General features: G+C 32.4%; 1 protein-coding gene across 1 annotated transcript in view; it reads left to right on the top strand.

Annotated features, from left to right (window-relative positions):
* Dh31-R (Diuretic hormone 31 Receptor) overlaps positions 1-22,989 on the top strand; it is a 258,581-nt gene extending 235,592 nt beyond the window's left edge. The window contains 6 exon segments of the mRNA XM_070108096.1: positions 2,148-2,274; positions 2,713-2,939; positions 3,234-3,410; positions 5,887-6,010; positions 17,023-17,151; positions 19,748-22,989. Coding sequence (XP_069964197.1) covers positions 2,148-2,274; positions 2,713-2,939; positions 3,234-3,410; positions 5,887-6,010; positions 17,023-17,151; positions 19,748-20,413 — 1,450 coding nt within the window. The 3' untranslated portion in view covers positions 20,414-22,989.
* The last annotated feature ends 1,408 nt before the right edge of the window (positions 22,990-24,397 follow it).

Raw genomic sequence — 24,397 nt, 5'->3', positions numbered from 1 at the left:
CTTTCGTAAGAGAAGATCGATTGCTATACGGCTTTTTTGTTTTAAAAACATTTTTTGATTTTGTGCGTGATTATATTAGTGTTTATTTCATATTTGAGCTTGATTCTTTTAAGGTAAGAATAATTGTTGGGATAATGAAAATATTTATGTACCTTAATATTAACTTAAGAGCAACTTAGTAGGCATTATATCAAGAAAATGTTTGTGAAAAATATTCGTTAGCAAAGATTTCGTAAGAGAAACTTGTTTGTGAAAATAAAACTGTTATATCTCTTTCTGTTACTAACTACGAAATGGTTTTTTTAAATTCATAAAATTTGTTCTTGCGAAATGCGTTCGAATGGAATCCAACAGGCAAATAAATTTGTTAGATTTATATATGTTTTTGTTATAACCCTACTTAATAACAATTTTTCCCTCTTCTACTGCTTTATATATGATCAAGGGCTCAACCTCAAAACCCGAATTGCAATATAGAAAATAGATTTTGAAATTATTTTTTTTACTTTTTAGTAAAATTTAATTCTCATATGGAAATCCTAAAATTCTTCCAACTAAATACTTAAAAAATTCTGATCTTTCTCATTTTTTACAATTTTACAATTTCGGCAACTACTCGGATCGACTCGAACCAAGTCCGCCTTACCTTGATGTTTTTTCTCGATATTAGATTCTAATCTAATGTTTGCTGTCTCTTATAAGCATTTTATAATAAATTAGAAAAGTGCTTTAGAAAAGAGTATATTCATTAAATTATTTTTTTAATTAATACCCTCTTCAATTTAGTTTTATAGAATTAACGAACCGGTGTAAGTAAATCCGCGTCCGACAGTGTTAGATTTCTTTATATATATAATATATAATATTTGACAATAAAATAGATTAAGTCGATTTTTTCGAAATATTGTATTATATATACTTGAAACGATTAAATTTGTTTATAGTAACTGAAGTGGAACTGAAAACCATTGTTCTTTTAAAAATATTGCAATGTACTACATACTTGTGTATATACCAATTACCCCTTAATCTGGTGCTAATTGAATTTATTTTAACAATGTATTAAACTATTTTTGTTTTTCAAATATATGGCACCCCTTTTTTACTAGTATATTCGAGAGAAATAATTGACTATAAAGTTTTTAAACCTTCATATGATAAACGCATTAATCCTATCAATTTTATATGTTGTTAAAACCCCCACCAAAGTTTTGAGCTATAACAATTAATGATCATAATAAATAAAACAATTATTATATATATTATATGGGCGTTTTCTTAACACGTGGATCAATATCACATATTTTCGGTATTAAATTATATTTTTTATTTTCATATAATTTTGCTGAGATAACTTACATATTGACCGATATATACTATATAAAGTCAACCGGAAGTTTGATAACTATAATTATCTATTTTCTTATATAAATTTTATAAGGCTAAGGAATATATTGATCCAGCTTTGGTATTAGGACATAGTATCACTGCTAAAAATAGAGACTATCTGAATTTCATAAGGAAACCTCACATCTTGACAAATATATAAGGTATAAAGTCAAGCGGATGCTTGTAAACCGTATATAAGGTATATGGGAACTACGGGAAGTATTGCCTTATTATCGGCAGGTCCCAATAAATGAACAGATTCTTGGTGAGAAAAGAGCGTCTGCAAATTTTCAGATAGATAACTCAAAAACTGGGGGACTAGTTCGCGTATATACAGACGGACAGATAGGCGGGTATGACGATGTTTTCTTTAGGGTGTTATAATCAACTTAATATACCCCATTTAGGGTATAGGGTATAGGGTTGGTATAATATCCGCTATGGTGGCCCCATATAGCCAAATTATTTGCTACATTAAGATATCAAAAATAAATTTAAAAAATTTGAAATTAATGAATAACTCATTTTAGTGTTCCTAACTTATAAATAATTCCATAATTATTAACCATTATTACTGTTATTAATCGCCCCCACAATTTTATTAAAGCATTTTCACTTTTTTACTCAGATAATTGAATCATCATTTTTAACTCACATTTATTTATTTTTGAGCAATAGTGTAAGCAATAACATTTAAGTTCCCCAACTTTTGCCCATTCAGTATCTAATAATTCATCTACACTTACCGTCCATTGCAGATCACTGAAATGTGCGCGCATAACACTCCACATGAATTTATTCACATCCTTCGCAGCGAACAATTCACTCTGGCTAGTTTGGTACTTCGTTGTGATACCCGAAACGGAGATGCTGAAACGGAGTCCGGTAAGTGACAGACTGCATGAGCACACACACATACACGCACTGTTGCCAGCGGCGTAGAGAGCAATAAATGTATATTGTAAAAATGAAATTTCACTTTATACACACACACACAAACTGTACAGTTATTCCTCTGCCAATGCATATGTTTGCAGAAAAAATTTGCATACTGTAATTGCATGGAGGCTGTAAATTCGCAAAATAATCGTAAATGTTATGTGCGTGTAGGTGTGACACACTAGTGTGTGTGTGTCTGTGTGAAGCTTCTTTACGACGCTTTTATTGCGATTTTTTCAATTTTTCGCAAAAAATTTCAGCAATAGTTGCCATACCAACTATTTGCTACTGACAGAAACACACACATTTACACTATATAATATACACATATATGTATATATGTTTTATTTATCATATGTGTGCAATTTTTTTTCTGCTTTGCAGCCACCCTGTGTTGCGCTGCACATAATACTCCACTACTTCCTGCTAACCAACTATTCATGGATGCTCTGCGAGGGCTTTTACTTGCACACAGTGCTGGTGTCCGCCTTTATATCGGAGAAGAAATTGGTGAAATGGCTGATTGCCCTTGGCTGGGGCACGCCGGCAATTGTTATCTTCATTTACGCTATGGCGCGTGGTCTCGGCGGCTCCGGCGATGAAGTTAAACAGTGAGTACACACGTCCCTACATAAATTTTTTATATAAATTGCAGCAACCAAAGAGAGTTGACAATTGCAAAGCGGCCATAAAAATAATATTAGAAAAACAAAAACAATAACAACTTTAGTTGCGGCGCATAATTTGCATACTTGTCCCTTTCTTATTGCCCCTGCAAATGCCTTGACTTGCCAACCCTTTGGCTGTCTGCCAATTTGATGCTCATTAAAATTAACTAAAACTTTAATCATTTTGTTTTCCACACTTCTTTTATTTTCATTAATTGCACGTTTTCGCTCGCCCAGCTGTTGGATGCATAGCACGAACTTTGAGAATGTTCTCGTTGTACCCGTTTGTATTTCCATTTTTCTTAATTTGCTATTTCTATGCAATATTGTGCGCGTTGTGCTACTTAAGCTGAAGGCACCGGCGAGCATACAAGGCAGCTGTGGACCCTCACGCACCGTCCTGCAAGCATTCCGGTGAGTATTATTGTTGTGTAGTGATGAATGGAGTGTGGCAAGTGAGTTGCCAGTTTTAATGCTTTCCGGTGATGGCGCCATTTTCACTTTACATACTTGTATATACACTACCATACCCATTCCTATATATATTTTATATACGAGTATAATATTTTAACATATTTTAAGTATATCTCTTTATTTTCATACAATATATAATATATTTTTCCATCTATTTATTGAAGTTAAACTTTACTATGATACTCGTATGTTAATATGTATAATTTAGGAAAACTGTTTCAAAGAATTCAGGAATTTTTTATTAGTTGAAAGTTTCAGTTAGAACAAAAACGGAAATTTTAGCCAATTTTTGAAGAGAAATTGATTAAATAAACCAAGAGTATAACAATCAAGTAGCCTTTCAGTTTAGTATTTTTAGCTATGTGAAATTAGAGTAGTAAAATTGTTTAGAAAAGTAATATAAATATATGTTACTCATTTATATGAAACAATGCGATTATTTACGTGCTTCAACCTTTGATTCAACTGAAGAAGAAAATTTTGCAATTTTGATTTAAATTCAGACTTTTGGTATTTATCTACTCGTTTGAAATCCAATAAGTAGTGTATAACCTTTCTCAATAAGCTTCCCAGGTACTTCTTAGAAGTATGAAATAGATTTGATGAAGAAATTTGATGGAAATAGATTCTCTAAAATAATTAAATAAAAATAATAATAATAATAATGAAAACGTAGAAGAGAAGATTTAGATATGAATTAAATTCAGATGTAATCGAAAATGTCTAAGTGCAAGAAAACACTTAATTTCTTGCCTGAAAATTCCTATATCATAAACCACCTGGCCAATCCGAACCATAATGTGGTACCTCCTATAATTATGGTTATAACGTATACAGGTTCGTTGGTCTCACCAAGAAACAGCACTACTAGCTCCAACTTTTTTTCTCAAGTTGGTACGTCTTTCGTGAGAACACATCGCGCAGTGATTAGGTTCTTTGTCTTGAAAGGTTTAAAAGCCAAGGAAAATTATGAACAACTGTGTATAAGGAGTCCTCACCTTCAAAACGCATCGTTGAATTTTGGGCTGGTAAATTTAGACGTGGTCGTCTTAGGCTTGTAGACGATCCACGCGAAGGACGACGAAAAACTGCAACCACACCAGAAATAATTGAACAAGTTCATAATATTGTTAGGGAAGATCCAAGTTTGACTAAGCGTGAAATTGTTAATGCCATAGGTATCTCAGAGGAACGAGTACTTCATTAAGAGTTACTTGGAGAATTACATACGAAAAAGCTGTTTGGAAAGTTATTGCCGCACACGTGAACAATTCAACAAAAACTGGATCGAAAACAAATTTCTCAGCATAATTTGAAGCTTAAAAGTAGAATAAAACTGATTTCTTGACATCGACTTATAATTCCTTGCATCGTTTTATAATATATATATGAGACTTGGATCTAAAACCATGCTCCTAAATTGAAACAAGAACGTTTACAGTGGACTGAAGCTAGTTGTTCAGCTTCCAAGCAGGTGAAGTCACAACGACCGGGGTATAAAAAGTATATAAAAATGTGTTTTGGGGGTTTTGTTCTTAAAAGATGCGAATCACGAGCATTTTAGGCAATTGATAAGAAAACAGCAACTGATATTTTTACCATTTGCTTTTTTTCTTGTTATATTTCTAGAATACCCAAAATAAATTTAGCAAAAAAAATGTCATAAAGTTACGCTTTCTTGAAATAGAGAAGGGAAAAAGGCCGCGTCCTCGTCGTTACCATAATATATAACTGATTCGTGATTAGTATAAATGTCATAATAGTATGAACGACAAAACTGAAAAAAAAATTATTTAATGGCGCCACTCAAAATCAAAATCATATGTCGGCGGTGATTTTTTTAATTTTCTTGAATTTTTTAATATTATTACAGAGAGTAAATAATAAAAAACAACTTTTTAGCGATATTTTTGAATATTTCGATTAAACTTTAAAAAAAATATTTTCGATTTCTTCAAATTTAAAGACTAGAATATCCCTTTAAAGCAAACATTTTTTATGAGAATAAACCCCCAAACTATCAAAGAAAATAACGAATTCCACAAATAAAAAATTTTCTTTGTAATATTTAATTAAAATATTTTTAAATAACTTTATCAAAATAAGCTAGTTGCTAACAATACCATTTTAGACTCGTTTAATTCGTTTGAACTAAAAAATGTTAGCAACCTCACATTGTCAATTTAGATTGTACTTTAAAAATACAAACTCTACATTTCCTGGTGTTTAATTTATTCACAAAAGAGCAGAAACTCGAATGTGAACATTACTTAGTTATATTAGAAAACAGTGTACACTGTAAAAATTACATTTCGCCCAGAATTTAATTAAATTCAAAAATAAATAGTACCTGTATGTATTTACGATTTTTACTCCACAACAATATGCTTAACTTCCTCTTTCCCTCCTCTTACAGCGCAACACTCTTGCTTGTACCGCTATTGGGATTGCAGTACATTTTGACGCCATTTCACCCGGATGCAGGCCATCCATGGGAGCAGACATACGAAGTAATCTCAGCGTTTACGGCCTCATTTCAGGTGAGTTAAGTCAAGTATTAATGAACTGACAGCATACAAAATGAATTTCAGCAAGCACTTATGCATGTACGTGTGTATGTATAGGTAGGCACACATATTGGCAAATATGTATGCGTTAGTAAGCGGTCTATGTACCTCGGTTGGTCTATGTTATTGTTGCCGGAATTATTGTCAGGCCAACCACTATGTATACCCTATTGTTTCTCTCGTGTCTGCCGTTCTTTACAACCGTTCATCAGCAATTATTCCGAAGAAATAATTGAGCACTAGTAGATAGTCAACTAGACTAGGCATCCAGTGGTGAATTCACCTGAACTGTTTTGCATAAGTATGCAAGGGTTTTCAAATTAGGCAGCAATATTCAAGCAAATGACAGATGCAGTATATGTAAGCAAATGCTTTTAGGATTAAGTGCACAACAAAAGCAACTGCATTTAATTGGTTTGATGTGCAATGAAAGGTCACAATGATGTTCCTTTGTGCCAAGCAAATTTGAAGTGTAGTTACCTAGTCAGTCATTCGAATATCGTTTGGGGATTGTCTAAGCAAAGATTTTTTAGCTTGCTTGTCTAATTAAATAATGTTGACCCCATTGCTTGTAATTTTGAAATAACAAAAACTTGAAGTTAAAAATTTTTGATAATTATTTTTCAAAAAATGAATGGCATAAATATTAACCAGAATTTTAAAAATAAATAACAGATACTCTTTTTAAAAATGTAGGGTAAACTCCAAAAGGATTCAATGGTTCGAAACTGAAAGAACGCAAAATACTGAGACATTCTAGCTTCAGTGCAATTGAAGTTTTTTTACCTTCCTCTTTTCGTCAACATCTTTTTCTACTGCTTTTATCTAATGTACTGTTAAACCACTTTTCTAATACAGAAAATAATCGTTTTTAAAACACATGGAAAATATGAACTTCCTAATAGCGAAAGGAAGGAATAAAAAAATAATTCCGCTGAAATTTATTTTGTTTTCATTATTTGTAAACTTATCAATTATCTCTAAGGTATTAAACTTTCAAACAAATAATTGTCTTTTAAAAATGTAAAAAAATATTAAATTAAATTTTTTGAGGTTATTTAAGAAATATTGTTTCCAACATAACACAGAAATTTTACATTCGAGTGTCTCCAAATTCGATACTGTTAGCAAGAAAGAAATATGTTACTCATTTGATTCGCTAGCATTTAAACTTTAAAAATTCACTTTTCACACACATTACTCAAACATTCACATACTACTGTACTTACTTTATCAAAAAGTTTGAAATTTTTAACACTTAGAGCTCATACTCATATATACACCAAAGCTCTGCAAACAGTTTCGTCAACAAAACTTTAACAAATATTATCACATACTTTAAAATGTTTAAGCAAATTAACAAATGAAATTAATTTCAAAATATTTACCTCCAAAATTGGTTCACCACGGCATCAAATATATAATAAAAACCATTATTATTAATTCCAACGCGTACATGTGAACACAAACTCTCACTTTTCACCAATCTCTCATACGCTCTCTATGAGAATATTAGAGTGAGGTACACCATGTCTTATAAGCAACTTTTCTTATGTAGTATACTATACCACTTAACAATTTGCTCTGCTGAGATTTCCGCTGCAAAGCACATGCTTATATACGACTACATGTGTGCATTTCTTTAAGTATGTGTGTTTTTGGTAAACGTGTTGGCAAACACTTTGTTTACTTTTGCTTTTCGCTTATTTCAAATTGCTGGATACTTGGGGTTTTGATGACTGTGTTAAAATTGAGCTGTTTACTTTTTGCTTTTTAAGCATGAGTGCACATGGTATGTAGAGAAAGCAACTGCATAACTCAAAGTACAACATTGAAGCTAGCTCTAAACATCTTTGGTTATTAGCCAGCTTACCACAGAATTATGAATAGTTTAGGTATATTTCAACCCAAATTTGTATTTAATAATTTGAAAAGATATGCTTAAGATCCCAAAAATTTCAGATGTTTTGTCCCTTGACTATACTTAATTTAGTTTAGAAAGTCTTTTACTTTTTTCGAAAGATTTCTTAATAGATTATATATTATTTTTTTAAAGTGTTTTCATATCTGATATTCAATATTAAAAGTTTTTTAAATATCTATAATGTAATAAGTTAGCAACTTACCTATAATAATTTCATCTAGTACACCCATGTTTGTTACCTTTTCAAAATTTTGAACATAAAATATACCACACTAAATTACTTAGTCGAATACTACAATTTACTGCAAAATATCCTAACAACGCTAGTAGTTCGGAACGAGTATGTTTCTTAGTAGTTGGTATATAGTATCAATACACATTTACCAGCATGTGCGTTCAACTTTTTACAAATTCTGAAATTTTATTTGCTCTACACAGTACTTTCAAGCGAGAATGTGCTGTCTTGCTAAATATATACAAAGTTGGAACATCAATTGCACATGAAAAACATGGGAGTTAAATGTTGAACGGAGCGCCATTTGGGTGCAACAAAGTTATACTTGGCCAATTAGCCTCTATTCACTTAGTAATTAAGTAAAAATATTTGAGATTTAATAACCTTCTGTCTGCACAAAAATTTAAAATATTTAGTTAAAGGTATTACATGAGTATATTTTAGTTTTAAGATATGGAGCTTTGGTGCAGAACTCGTACAATTCGCGAAACCAAAGAACAATCAAAGTAAAAAATTTTAGATTACTTCGAGCGACACATTATATTCCATACTAATTTATTTTGTTATACCCTAAACAGGGTGTATTAAGTATGCCCGACAGAAGGAAATGTCGGAGATCCTATAAAATATATACTGTAAAAATGATCATAATGACGAGCAGAATCGATTTTTCCATCTGTTTGTTTGTAAATACGTGAACTAGTCCCTCAGTTTTAGAGATATCGATCTGAAACTTGCACACGTCCTTTTTCCTCCAAGAAGCTGCTCATTTGACGGAATCGCCATTATCATACCACTATAGCATATAGTGGCCATACAAAATGAACGATCGGAATTAAGTGTTTATATGGACAACTTTCTCATTCGAGGAGATATCTTTCCGAAATTTGACATGGATTATTGCCTAAGGCAATGGTGCAAGAAATTGTGCAGATCGAGTTACTATTCCGTTACTCTACAAATTGACCAATAAAAATCAAGTGCTTGTAAGAAATCTTTTATACTTATGCAACGGAAGTTAACGTTTTTTTTTTTGGTTTTTGTAGTGAATGCTTGAACTTTTTCTGAAAGCTTGAATTGTAGACCGGAAAGAAACTTCTTTGATCTCCAGATCAACAAAATCGTGCGTATTTTCAATTAAGTGAAATTAAGTTAAAAAGAAATAGTAATGCCATCAGAAGTCATCAGAAGTACGGTTTTATTGCCTCAAAAGAAATTTCATTTAAAATTAATTTAAGTACTTTTACCATCAGTGGTGTATATCTGTGTAATAATAGAACTTAATTCAAATATCATTGGTGTTTACCATTACCAAAGCACACAGTTCTTTAACTTTTTCTCATTGTTGCCGTGAATATTCCAAACCAGTTGCATCATTCTTCCACACATCGTATAATTGACACATTTCTATTTCACACTTATTTTCTGCTCGTTTACTCCCACTAAAGTCGTAAAGTTATAGCCTTTATAAATTATGCGCGGTATTTAACCGTTTTAGGTTATACCGGTAAAGGCTTTCTTTTATCAATGTGAATACACGATTTCATCATAACTAATCTTACTAAACTAAACAATTATTAATTGATTACCTTTTCGAGCAATAAAAATACCCACTATTTTTTGTGGATTAAGAAATACTAGTGTTTGAGAAATACTTGCAATCTTCCCCAAAAAAAAGTAAACAAAAATAAATTATAGTGAGAAGAAAGAAAACGAAAAATAATAAAATAAAGAAACGAAATTGCTTCTGATGCCTTGAAGTGACCAAAGTAAATAGAGAAATCATAATGAGTGCTTGAAGAAAGCTGCTCAAAAAGGTCAACGACGAAAAGATATAAAAAATATTTATCCATTATGTGTGTATGTAAGTATATATATGCATAAAAGCTAGCACAACCAAAAAAAAAAATCTTTGTGATAATAACGGAATATAGCTATATGCACACTGTTGTTGTTTCAATGATGCAAGTATATAAGTAAAGCGCTCAAGGAAAAATCTAATATTTGGAAAAAGTTTTATATAAAATTGTGGACGAAGCTGGAAAAATATTTTGAGTAAACTTAAAAAACAAAAACAAGTAAGTACTTCGAGATATATGTATGTATCAGCGTACTTTTACCAAAAACAAGGCACTGAGGGTGTGAAAGCATTAAAAAATAATACTGAACCTTATGTCCTTAGTAATTCAGAAATTAAATTTACTTGGCAATGCTGTTGTGTTCAGCTCAACAAATAATGATGATAACAAGCAGTCATAAAGACAGCAAAGGATAACTACTATCTTAGCTGATGTTTAAAGCAAGACAAATGATAGTGACTATAAAAGCGAAAAAGCAAAAAAATTTAAAGAAAGAAAAAAATAACAGTAATCGCAAAAAGCTGTTTATACACTTGTTGAGGCGCTAGAGCGAACGAAAGTGCAGTAAACAGAAAAACTAAAATAAATAAAAAATTTCTGTGAGGCAAATGTCGTGTTGCGAGTGCTGAACGCATACAATATATTCCAACAGACACATTAGATAAAGGCGCATAATACATATTTTCACATGTTGGTGCACTATAACTCTGTGTATATGGTATAGAAGTATAAGTGCACATTGTACGCGCTTATAGCCACTGTGTCATAGCGCCTCCCATCAATTTCACGCACGTCTTATGCCCATTTTTATGTTGTCTCAACCGTTGTCACAATATTCTTTATTGCCTCTGCATTTCTGTGGAAATAGGAGAATATAAGCAATTTATTTTCTCATTAAAGTGTAACCATAGCAACAAATTTCACCACAATGCTTACTAATAAAGGCAATATTAATGTGTATTGTCTTTTATACTTTGCCTTTGTGATGTCATTGTACTTGTAGTTGTAAATGTAAAGAGTAAGCTGTTAACATTTAGTTTGTGAGAAATGCCTAAGAAGAAGGCATTCACTTTTTGATATTTTGGGGTTATGTAGAAGAATTAAGAAAATCTTGTTTAAAGAAAGAAATGAAAAAAAAGTTTAGTTACAAAAGGAACAACACATTATGCTAACTAATGAAATAGCAAAAAAATCTAAAAATAAAAAAAGCTTTCACAAATAAAAAATTTCCATACAAGAACTTGTTTTTAATCGGTTGGTTTGTATGGTAGCTATATGCTACAGTGGTCTGATCTCAGCAATTTGTTTGGATATTGTAGCATTGCCTTGGTTAATAATGCATGCGAAATTTCCAGAAGATATCTTGCTAAATAAAAAAGTTTTCCATACAAAATGTTGGTTCCGATCCTTCAGTTTGTATAGCAGCTTTATGTTATCGTGATCCGATATCAGCGATTTCGACAAATGAGCAGCTTCTTGGGGAGAAAATGTTGTATGCCAAATTTCAGAGCGATACCTCAAAAACTGAAAACTAGTTCGCGTATATACTCAGCAGGTAGTAATTACTTACCTCAGGTCTAGACTATAAGGTGGATGCATAAGAATCTCCCAACGAAGCTTTCGGAACTGCCGGCGAGTCATTATCAATGTGTGTGACATCGCGTGTTTTTTTGTTGATAGAACACAATTCTTCTTCTATTGATCAAGGCTGGCCGCTTTTGAGCGATGGCTTCCTTCAGACGGTCCAATTTTTGCAGTGCAGATCTGCACTAAGCGCTTGGCCGATTTTACCAAGACCGTTTTCGCTCCAGTCCTTAAGATTTCTTTATTTTAACTCATGCGGCACCCACATACTAAGCGTAGTTTAGTATTTAGCCTTATTTAAATTATAACAAACAGTTTTTGTGCAATGTTTAACTCTTAGACAAACGAAACAGTGCTTATGTAATGGTCGAACTAGACGATTATATAATATTAATAGTTTGACTATAAACCACTTCATCGCTAATTTAGTATCAATAAACCGATTTTTTTTTCGATTAAAGTTTGCAAAAGAGATGCTTTCCAATATGAATAAGAAAAATAAGATATGTACCAAAGTTTCCATTCAGCCATCTAATTTGCAAGTCTCCCTCTCTGCGCTTTCTTTCTGTTTTCAAAACTCAAATCTTTAAGACGAAAAATTGTATTTTAATGTTTGATCTTGATCAGAAATTATTAGTAAAATTCTAGTTTATTGCTTGAAGTCAACTTTGCCTCTTTCAAGGTACTCCCTGTCTACTGGAAGCCACTTATGCTATCCATTGATCTAATATTTAAATTAGATATAATATTTAAGTTCGATACTAATGTCCTCTGCCACATTTCTACGATTTACGCTTTTTTCGGTCATACATTTTTGACATTGATAGTCTAACAGTGCCGTCGCTGTATAGAATGGGCACAAATGTATATAATAACGTTAACGACACACATACATTTATTTTCGAGAGAAATACTTCTCTAATATTGCAAGAGACTTTGCCCCACGCAATGTAATTTTAACACAAAATGTTATGCAAATGTTGATGTATACCTGATTTCCACGTGGGAATCGAACACGAATATCCAAACCTTTTTACAAATAACAATTTCGTTTTATATTTAACTTTCATTTGGCAAGTTCAAGAATTCAAAACACAACGGTGCTTTCAATGCGTGTAGCGAAAGTTTACGCTCGTTTGATGGCAACAAAGGAAGCATTTTGTTGACAAAGCAAATTTTATTTTAAGACAAAAAAAAATATGAAAATGAGAAATAAGTAGAAAGTTACAAGACATTAGCTTAACATTCTTTTTTCTTAATTTTTTGCTTTTGTTTTTTGGCTAAGCAGACAATTGGGAAGCAGAATTTCTCGGCTTCAATTTTCAAGTGTTGTCTTTGTTTTTGTGTTGCTGCGGAGTAACGTTGCTTTCACTTCAAGGATTGTGTACGTATTTTTATAATAAAAGCAGTTAGTTTTCGTGCAAATATTTAAGCTTGCACATTTACAGCAAGTGGATAAAGAAATGGAGACAGCCAACCAAATATGGTTAGAAATAGTATAAAAAGTCGTTTTGTATCGAATATTTAAATTATTCCAAAAATACATATCTTACAAAGGTTTAATGAAATTTTCACAGGAAAATATTTAAAATTCGGACATTACGATGCTGTTTCCGGCAGACTTTCGGAAAAATGGTGCCTCCATAAACTACATAGATATTGGACGAAGGAAAAACCACAAACTGAAAATTGTATTTAAGCTGAAAAATCAAATTTTGGTGAAAATTTCTCTTCTTTTTTTATAGCTCTAATTGAATAAAAAAATTATTCGTTCCAGAACCTGTAATTACAACTCGAAAACCTGTGTAAAATTTCTTTAAAATCAGTTGAGTAGGTCGCAAGAAATCTTGACAACCGAAATTAGAGTTTCGAGAAAAGCGCGATTAAGGTTTTAAGTGACTCTATAACTAACCTCAAGCGCGCAACTTTTCAAAGCTGTATCCCAAGAGAAATTACTCGAATCAATTTTTTAAAATTTAGGACAATATTCTAGAGATGTTATAGATTTAAATAAAAATTTTTTTGAAGCTTTATTTCCTTTATCACCGCAGTTTTCTAATACTCATCTAGGCGTACTTTGTTAAGATTAAATGACAGATGTGTATTTCGAACCATAATTCTACAGACTTCTAAAAATATCTATAAAGAACATTAATTTTTATCAAGTTCGTTTACTTGTCGACAAAATTGGAGATTTGGAGTGAAAACCCGAAGCCGAGACGCTGTAAAATATATATGTAAATGATCGGCATGACGAGCTTAGTTGATTTCGTTATGTACATCTGTATATACGTGAACTAGTCTCTTCGTTTTTGAGATATCGACCAGAAATTTTGCCTTTTCTCATAAAGAAGCTGCTCATTTGTCGGAACCGTCGATATCGAATAACTTAATATAGATTAGGTTAGACCGAAGTGGATGTCGCAGCATAACTCACTACTCACAGACGTGCTAATAGGTCAAGCCCATACAGCTTCATACTGGAGCTACTTTTACCGGCCTTTAGCATTTAGCCAAAGTTTAAAAATATAAAACTTAATATATCTGATGTCGGCTATTTAGATAACGTATTAGATATTGGAAACCGCTTCATATATTATTTTGCAAAAATCAGCCTCGCTCATTTAAACTTGTGTGCTTTCTTGAAAAAAAAGTCCTCTAAAAACACTTTTAGTTTTTTCATATTTTGTAGTATATATTTGAGTCATTACATCGTAATTTTGCACACAACTTTCAGGCAATAGTATTGTTCCATCATATTTTATTAAAAATATTCTTCATATTTTTTTAAAGACAACAAATTTTTTATTAATAAAATATAAAATAATATAGCCATATATTAATATTATTAAATAATGTTTCTAATTTGTTGACTGTATGCTCACGGCTTACGGTGCTTTGTTTTGAACGCAACTTTTTACTTCTCCCCTCGCTTTTTTTGAGCAAACTGGGTCAAGTGCATTGGCTTTCCCCTCAGGAACTGCACTCGAATGGAAGTTTGCCTTAACTTTCGTCTTCATCGCTTTAAAGCTTACAAAGTGAAAAGCGAAATAAGCGCATTTGGGACATTCTTATACACACATAATACATTTGATGCACCCACACATACACATAGAACATGCCAGGATACTGCTCAAAATGTTACGCAAAGCTGCTAAAATTAACAGTTAAAATGTTAGATGAACGCGATAGAAATGCATTGAAATTAATGATCTGTGTGGAATATTTTCAACTGACTTATTTTTGATGGCTTAGTAAAACTTTTGTTTTACACAAAATATGCACATGTGTACAACATATTTGCATATGCGTGTGTACATACGAGTATGCATGTATATGAGATAGCTGGAGAACTGGTTACACTTTGCACAATAAATAATTGTTGTAGCAGGGCACGTTGAGCGCATGACTACCGGTGGCTTAGGATTTCAAACTGTACCAGCAGCAAGGCTTTACTACACATTATTATGAGTAATGAATATTCGTGGACGTGACAAGATATACGTAAAATATTTTATAACTAATTTTTGAGAAAGTTTTTCTTTTAAAATTTCATGGAATGTTCTTCCACAAACCATACGTCATACACACATTATTGTTGCTTCTCTAAAGCTTAGAGCATAAGTAATTTTATATCAAATCACATCAGATTTCACTTTTATTGAATTTATTTACAAGTTGTTCCAAAAGAATATGGACGCTTTTGGGTTACTTTGTTCAACTAACGTTTGTTTGTAAGGTAAATGATATAAGATATAAATATAGGTCAGAACTATTATTGAAAAATAGTAAAATCAATTCAAACTCTTTCTCTCTTATATGCCACCGCCTATAATGACATATGTACGTAACTACACGGACTTGATTTTGAGCGATCAGTTTGTATGGCAGCTATATCTTAAAGTGGTCCGATATCGGCGCTTCTGACAAATGAGCAGCTTCTTAGTGAGAAAAGGACGAGAGAAAATTCTCAGATTAAAATCTTAAAAACAGACAGACGAATGGACTTCGTGGCAAAATAAATAATATACCCTGCTTAGGGTACAAAAATTGGTTTAATGGTATAGATTTCATATAGACAGCTTTTCGGTAAAATATTTCAAGGTTTTACAAAAATTTTAGCATAGTACCTACAGGAGGTTAGATTTACCCTAAGTGGTGAGCATACAGTCAGCAAATTGGAAACATTGCTTAATAATAATGCTATATGGGTATATTATTTCATATTGTGTTGATGCAATATTTGTTGTTTTTAAAAGAATTAGGGTACCATTCAGACTCAACTTGGATGAACTATACTACAAGTACATACTGCCTGAGGATTGTCGATCAAATTTCCATTTATTGTTTCAAATTTATACCAGAATAAATGCAAAAGATAAAAAAAAAAATATTCGGAGGACTATTTTTTTTTTCAAGCGAGGCTGGTTTCTTTATAAGAAAATATGAAGCCGTTTCATATACATAATACGCGAACTAAATGTGTCTACAGCGCAAGATTTAAATTTGCGCCATTTACATGTGGACAATACCTTTTTATAAATGAGGCTGTTCAAGCAGTGACTGTGGCTGGTTTAGGCAGAATAGTCATAGAAAATTTCGACAAAATAGTACATATGTGTATAGACGGCCGTAGTGGCCATTTGCCCGATGTGTTATTCCATAAATAACACTATCCTATATATATTATGATACAATAAAAAAATTGCAATCGATAGACTAAAAACTGTGTTTTCAATTTAATTCTAATCTTGCGTTCATTTTGGGGCACATTTTAATCGGCGATAGCAGCTATTCAAATTATATATTTGTTAGCTAAAGAGGCTTGACCTATGTAAAATTTTAAGTGTGTGCTGCCTTATGCTGAAACAATCTGTACAACAGAATCGCAATCGAGGTTGTATTTTTTCTTGCCGCACGCTGATGGTTGAACTCATACTACTTCATACTATTTCGAAAATATTTGTGTATCGTTATCATTTGTAATGCATATATATAGCACAATATTCTAACGTACTGATTTCACACAGAAATCTTTGTTATCAGAGAAATCACACTAAAATAGAATTACAATCTTTTATTGCCAAATATTTCTCTTCCGTTTTGGTAAATTCACTGGTAGCCTGAAATATTTAAAATTAAATAGGAAATATATTCAAATGTCGGTTCATCTCAAGTCTTCAATTATTTTGACAAAAAATTTATTTTTACAAAGAATAAAGGCCTACATAATCATACTACTTGTATATAATATTTTATAAACGATTTTTGTGAGAATATAAATTTTACTCTATATATCCAATCTTTAACTCAATGAATCTTTCTAATTTTCTTATTATAATTTTCGACGTATTTTAAATTATTATTTTCTCTTCTTTTTCAGGGTCTCTTTGTTGCCACACTCTTCTGCTTTTTCAACGGCGAAGTTATTGCGCAAGTGAAGCGCCGCTGGCGTACGGCCTGGTTTAGCAACAGAGCGCGTGCAAATTCCTACACTGCAACCCAGGTCTCGGTAAGATTTTGTTCGTTTTGCATATGTTTGCGCTAAATTCTAGTTGTATATACTTACGAAGCTTTATGTAATTTGTGTTTGTAAATTACGTGTTATTGTTGTAAATAATGTAATTGTGTATGTGTGTAAAATGTGTCATAATTACAATTATTTCCACTGCATTTATTTTTAATGTAATTAGCTTGAGCTTATATGTTCTCTAATATTCCTCATATATGTTTAATAATATATTAAGTAGAAAAATGTTCCTCTAATAAAGAAAACTATTTACTTTCGCAACAAATAACTATATTTTCCATGTTTTTCTGTTTAAAAATGTATATGTGTACATTTTTCGAACCCCATCCTGGATTCCTTTTGTCTTTCAGAACAAAAAATGTTTGCTTTGATCTTTTACGCTAATTACATTCCTTTCTGTGCAAATGGTTTCTGGTCTTGCATGTCGTATGAGCAACATTAATTTAGCCGTTAGCCACATATGGGATGTGTTGGTAGCACATGTCGTATGAGTAACCTGGTAACTAATAAGAATACTCGTGGCCATAAAGTGTTATTGTGTTGCATTTGCTAACGAAAAATAACTCGACATATATTGAGCACGGAGAAGCTTATATAGTTTTTATATTGTAGCGAAGTTCCATGAATTCATTTGAATATAAAACTAAATACAAGGTTGCTAATATAACAACTTGAATTTTCTAAGCTACTTAATGGAAAATATTATAATGATTTAGTATAGAATATCAAACCTGCCAAAAAAACGTATATTTCTATGTTCAATTAGGTTAAGTGACGCGGTAAAAAAATGCGGTTTAGGGCTGTTTAATTACAACCTCTTCGTGTTGGACTTTTTTATATTACTCTGCAAAAATAAGTAATATTAATTTTGGAAACAGGCGTTTGTATATACCATCTATAAGGTACCTTCTTGGCAAAAATTATCTGCGAACTTGTTTATTTCTTTTTTTTAAGATGGATAGGGGCTGAATCCTAGTGTGTTGAACGTTGTACAGTTTGTATATCTTTCAGTGTGTTGTTTGCGATAAGTAGCCTGAAATCTGCCTTAAGATGCTAATATAAGAGAACAGAAATAAAGAAGAAAACATAGGTTTCACTTTTAGAATTCAAAGAATTTTCTAATATCTGAAACATCTAATTTTAGGTTCCTAATGCGAATTTTCATATACTTGTTTCGAATATTCTTAAGCAAATTCCAAGCTTTGTACTTCTTACCTTATAACGGGATTTTTTTAGCATATATTGTTATGCTTTTAAGTACTCTACATATTGTTTTGGAGTATTATTGATTTCGGTCAAAATCCGGGAATTTAAAAAAGGAGTTTATAAGTTCTTTAAAAGTGATTGTCTCTAATATTTTACGTATGTATGTTACATTATTTTACTTAACTGTGTTCTTTGCTATCTTGTATGGTGATTATTGATGTTTGTATATGCTTGTTGCTACAAAACTAGATACTTACAGTTCAAGAGACTATTTTCAATCCAAAAAAGTTCAAAAAAAATGGAGATATTTTTCTATTGTGAATAAAATAAATTGTTACGAATTCTGTAAGGCTATTAGCGCGACTATAGTAGTCTCTAGGCAACCATGTACCTATATTTACGTTATGCATGGCTATCGGCTACCAATCGTAAGCAAATAAATAGCTAGTCATATTGGCTTAAAATCACCAAAACTAATCAGCTTGTAAGACTGACATTTAATACGCAGATATCGAGTATTTTCACGACGAAAGTTTAACTTTATTCAAATGTACTATACTTGTATATCAAAATTTTTAATTTCAGTAAACGAAAAGCTTTCTCTCAATAATTCTTGCACAGATTCGAGCAATGCTACCATATGTTTTTAAAATTCCTATGGTACTTAAAAATGAAAAGTGAGGGTTGTTTTTGAGCATACTGATAGCAGTAGCCATGCAAAATCCTGTTATAGGGGTCAGAGCGAGTAGACCGGCAACTATACACCAGTGGCCTGACGCAATTGGGGTATTAAACTAAGAAAATGTAAAAGATAGTAAATTTTGGTTTATAGCAGTGGTATGATACCTAGATGTGTTCAGGAGCTGCAATTGACCTAACCTTGGAATTATGACATACTTAAATATACTACTTTACTATATTGCCACCATTGGCAATATCTCTGACCATGTTATTGCCGTTTAAGAGGGAGATTGAGACTGATTTTGAATTTCAGGATCCCTTTAATAAATTTCTGTAAATAAAATTGTAATAAGTAATTCTAATTGTTGCTGTACATTAAAACCGCTTCAAGTGTTGTATTTTCGTTTTGCTTGTTATTGTCGTATCACCGCACTCTATCATCTCGTACATAACTAGCCAATTAGTAAAAACAAAAAAAAAAAGCAAAAACCTTAGCCAAAAGTCACTACTGCTATCCACTTTCCAATGTGTTTCGTTTCTTCTCTTTTCTTTCCACACATCTATGTATAAACGTAAAATACATCGTATTGTAACCATGAAACAATCCAAATCACCAATAAAAAAACCAATCCAAATAAAAACTCCTTAAAAAACACGCAATTATTTCAAACTGCAGTTCTTCTGATTATAGTTCGTGCGATGTGGCCCGCCCTTGCCCGGCGAAGAGAAGGTATGACTAAAGAGCTTGTCGTCGACGAAATCGCGTCGCGCTTCCAGCGCCGTCACCGGACGCGGCAGCGATGCACCAACCGCTGCCGGCAGCAGTAAAAGCGCCACACGCATGCGCAGCAACAGCAGCGCACCCGCCACTCAAAAGTCCCATACAAATGCAACAGCGACGCCCGGTCTAATGGGCGGTCTGCGAAGATTTCAATTTCTGCGACGAAAAACCGTCGATCAGCTGCGCATACGGCAGCCGCTAATGGAGGAGGGCGGTTGTGCTGGCGATGGCGGCGCGGAGGCGTGCAACTGGAATAGTCATAGAAAAAATGCGACCGAAAATGTGACGGCGTTAGCTGAAAACGCCACTACAGTAGCAACAACAACAACGGAAGCAGCGAACAACAGTGTACTAGCAGCGGCGACAACAACGAGTAATTACTACAACAATAATAGCAACAATCGAAACAGCAGCAGCGGCAGTTATAGCATCGACGGCAGCAGCGCGGAGGGCAGCAATCGCGCCGGCGGCATTTTACTTGTCACCACCACAGCTGTGCACACGAATCCCAACACATGCACATACAACAATAATTTGCATTTGGATGGCAACAAAATCGCCGACGAGGCATTGTAAGCGCATTAAAATGCCACCAAATACGATGCGCCGTTGAGTTGAAGCGCGATGTGACATGTGGCATGTGACTTGTTGCGGTTGGAGGTGACTTGGCTGTATATGTGTATGTATAAGGTTTTAGTGTCAGCGTAGTTGTAAGTAATTGTAGTTAACATGTGATTAACTGGTACTACAACAGTTGATATATTTATTGCAAATTTGCACTGTGTATGTGTGTGTGTCAGCCATTTAGTGGTAAATTGCAAATAGGCTATGCTAACAACTATGCATATTTGTTCAGCTAACTGTGAATTATGTAGAATTTTTCGATTTGTTGTAAGTTGAAAATGTGAAAGTCCAGAGGAGTAGTTAATTATCGCTTGGCCTTTTAATGATTTAGTACAAATATAATTTCTTTAAGCCTTTCATATACAAAGAATAGTGAATTTGGTAAATAACTACATATGTATGTTATGTTAACTCACAACACATTGTGTAATATTATTGATTACGAAATATGTTAGATAATTTTTAGAATTTTATTCGCTTCTAAGTTAAACTCATTTGTAATGTATCAATAACGGTTGTTTATAGCACTAAGCAACAATCGAGATAAATATCGGGCTATAAATGTATATCGGGATTAATTATGTGACGAATCGATAGCATGATATTTCCATATGAACACTTTTCAGTTTGTTAATAACCAGGCAACACTTCACGTAACGACATTCTGTGAAGTTACCGCAAAGTGTGTTGAATCTTTTGCCCTTTGTAGAAAAAAATTACAAATCAGATCACATTCACACTCATCTATCATATAACCACAAATTGAATTAGAACAGCTTTTTACTGGTGCCTAAGTGCCACCCTCTCGTACCCATGGCTTCTAACTTGGTTTCGCTAAGAAGACCCAGGCAGTCCACGTTAAACAGCATTAACGCTTGCGATTGAGATTCCTCAAAGTCTCTAATCTTATTACCCGCCAGTTCTGCGCAGGTAGTAAAGAATTTCAATACCTAATTATTATCTAAATCTATACAGCGAAGAAGGGATGTGTCGCCTTGTCCACGACCTCAAATCTGACTGCTTTTCTCCATCCAAAAGACTGGTTCCTTAAAAGGGACTGACTGTTATTCATCGACACTTTTGGTAAGCTTGTGAAATTCATTCTGCCATCCGGCTCTCTCACACTTGGAGGAGGCTTTGAATTTCCTTTGACCAACTTGAAGAAGACTGCAAAAATAAGCGCCGCCAACCGCTCTAATTAATCTCGAGATATGGCACCATCCGAACTCTGTGGACTATTAAGCTTTCAAAAGGGCCGAAAGCAGTTGCGGCATAAACCCGTCAGTCATTTCTGTTGGGTATCAGCCCATCATATTCAGGTGGCGGGATGCTGTAGCTACCAGCTTAGGGTTAAAACGAATTTGACTGCAGTAGTTGAAAACCGTAAAGGCCGTAGGTAATTTAGCGCTACCCGAGATGCTCGGAGCGTTATCCACTCGGAATCGATCCGCACTACATTGGATTATTAGGGTTTGAGGTGGCTTGGAAACTGGTTAAACTTTCCTTGTTGCTATTTGGAGTAATAATTGTAAAACGTTCTTCGTCATTCCGTCTTATCTTCTATACATAGATCCGAAAATTAAGTGAGCATTTATTATTATATGATACCAAGTATGGAATGACCGAGTTTCCAGGGTAAGTAGCCAATTACATAAAAATCTTTGATTTTATAACTATACGAAGTCAGCCATAAGCACCTCCTGACCATGAATATACTAATTACCGTCGAATCAGTCGTCATAAGATATATCGGAATATTGACCTTATATGATATGTTAAAAGTCTCCAAAAGTAACTAATTTTTGGCTCTGAAGATGTAGGTATTTTATGGTTTCTTGCTGTTATTATTATTTTATTTTCTCTTAATGTAAGAGTATAATTATATTACTATATATGTATTATATAAGTTTTACCAAATTTATGAGAACATAATATGCATTTGAATAGCTTTATAAAAAATTATTCTTGCACAAATTAAAACTAACAAAATTTTAAGTTTTCTTATGTTTTTTGAAATACATATCTATGTGGTATTTTGTAATACTTAGTAATTTAAGTCGAGCTAAGTTTTAGATGAGATACTATATGTACTCGTATAAATTGATTTCTATTAAAAATCTGTGCAAATTTCATACACTTCTCAAATCTATTTTAACGCTATTTAAAGCTTCTGATTCTATATTTTTCTTTGAGATAAAACATTTTCTGTGCAATTACCTAATAAAAATAACTCTAAGTGTCCCATAAACATAACTTAAGCTATTTTTACATATAATATTTTCACAGAAACTTACCTAGCTAAGAAATTTTTGCATTTATTAATACCGCAATGAGTTCCATTAAACTCAGTCTTCCTTTAATTGCCTTGAAACATTTACATAAAGTATATTATAGTTTATAAAAATCATGTTATTTTGCTGTAAATATATAATTTTGTTCTTATCAAGCACTGTAAATTGGTTATAAATGATGTTAGTGGAAACTTACAGCTATTGTAATATAATAAAATCGATTTTCACACGCCTAGAGATTTCAAAGTTCTAAAAAATTATTATCTTGTTAAAAATACTAAATTAAGTAAAGTTGTTCTGTTTGACAAAAAAATTAAACCTAACATATTATTTTCTTTGCATTTACAATTGTTATTAGATTTTTTATTTTTGCATTTATACATTTTTATAATATTATATTATCATAAACTTTAATTAATTGTATTGTTAGGTCAGGTTTTTTTAGATTAATATTATACTTAAATTAAGACAAGTCAGCTACGCCAAACCACAAGCATCTGCAGTACACATTCTCAAGCGCTGGCGCAAATGTCAACAGTCAGCTGTCAACTATCATCAGTCAACAGTCATCTGCCAACAATGAAAACAATGCCATGCCAAAAATTTCGCATCAGCTGTGAACAGTTGTGATCTATATACATAACTACACATCCAAATCTGTGCAGAATATAATCAAAAAATGAGCTTTTATGGCAATTTCAATTGGTGCAAATTACTATAATTATTAAAGAGATTGTATGCAGTTAAGAGAGAGCATATAAAATGAAAGACTCTTCAACAAAAAGTCGCGGTAAATCAATTGGGCAAAAAGGGTAAAAGAAAAATTTAAATTTAATATTAAACTATAATTACTAAGTTTTAAACCAAACACTAAATGTATATTGAATTCTACAAATGAAATTGTACGTAAATTGTTGTGTGTGTAATAAAAATCTAAAACTCAAGAATGCACGAATGCTAGCTTTGAATTGAAATTACTTTTTAATGCTTCCTTCAAATAAATCATTTATTTCACATATTGCATTTCATTTGCTGAAAGTAATTTTAAATAATTTTAAACAAATTAAATATTACAAAATATAACATTTATTTTTAATTAATTTATTAAATAATAAAGGACGATACTCGCAGATTAAACTATATATTTTAGGCGTACAATGTCTTAACTTGGCTTTAATTAATATACAACTTGCTGAATTTTCATATAATACTTTATAAGCATACATATTTTAATATTTAGCTAAATAGATTTATTTAAAACTTATGTACTATGATTTGATATGATGATATGATGAAGGAAATAAATGTATAAACACTAAAAATTATATAAAGCTGTTCATTTTATTCCATTATGGCGTACACGGTAAGTTGCAGGTTAAAAAAAAGGTCTCGAACAATTATGTCACAAAAAAATTTCAGAAACAACCACAGTGCAAAGAAAAGCCGCAATCGCTATTTGCCTATAAAACAGTCACACATTCTACCGGGCGAACATAACAGCACAGTAGGCGTCTCACATATGTTAAGACATTGCATTATTTAATAACACTCACCAAAAACATGCAATGTTTCAATTGTCAAACCGTTCCTAAAACAATAGTAAATATCACATTTCGAATTTCGAAGTTGAGTTTGCTAACTCTCT

The sequence above is a fragment of the Bactrocera oleae genome, chromosome 4 (assembly GCF_042242935.1).
Source record: "Bactrocera oleae isolate idBacOlea1 chromosome 4, idBacOlea1, whole genome shotgun sequence".
Classification (NCBI taxonomy): Eukaryota; Metazoa; Arthropoda; class Insecta; order Diptera; family Tephritidae; genus Bactrocera; species Bactrocera oleae.
This window is presented reverse-complemented; position numbering and strand designations above follow the sequence as displayed.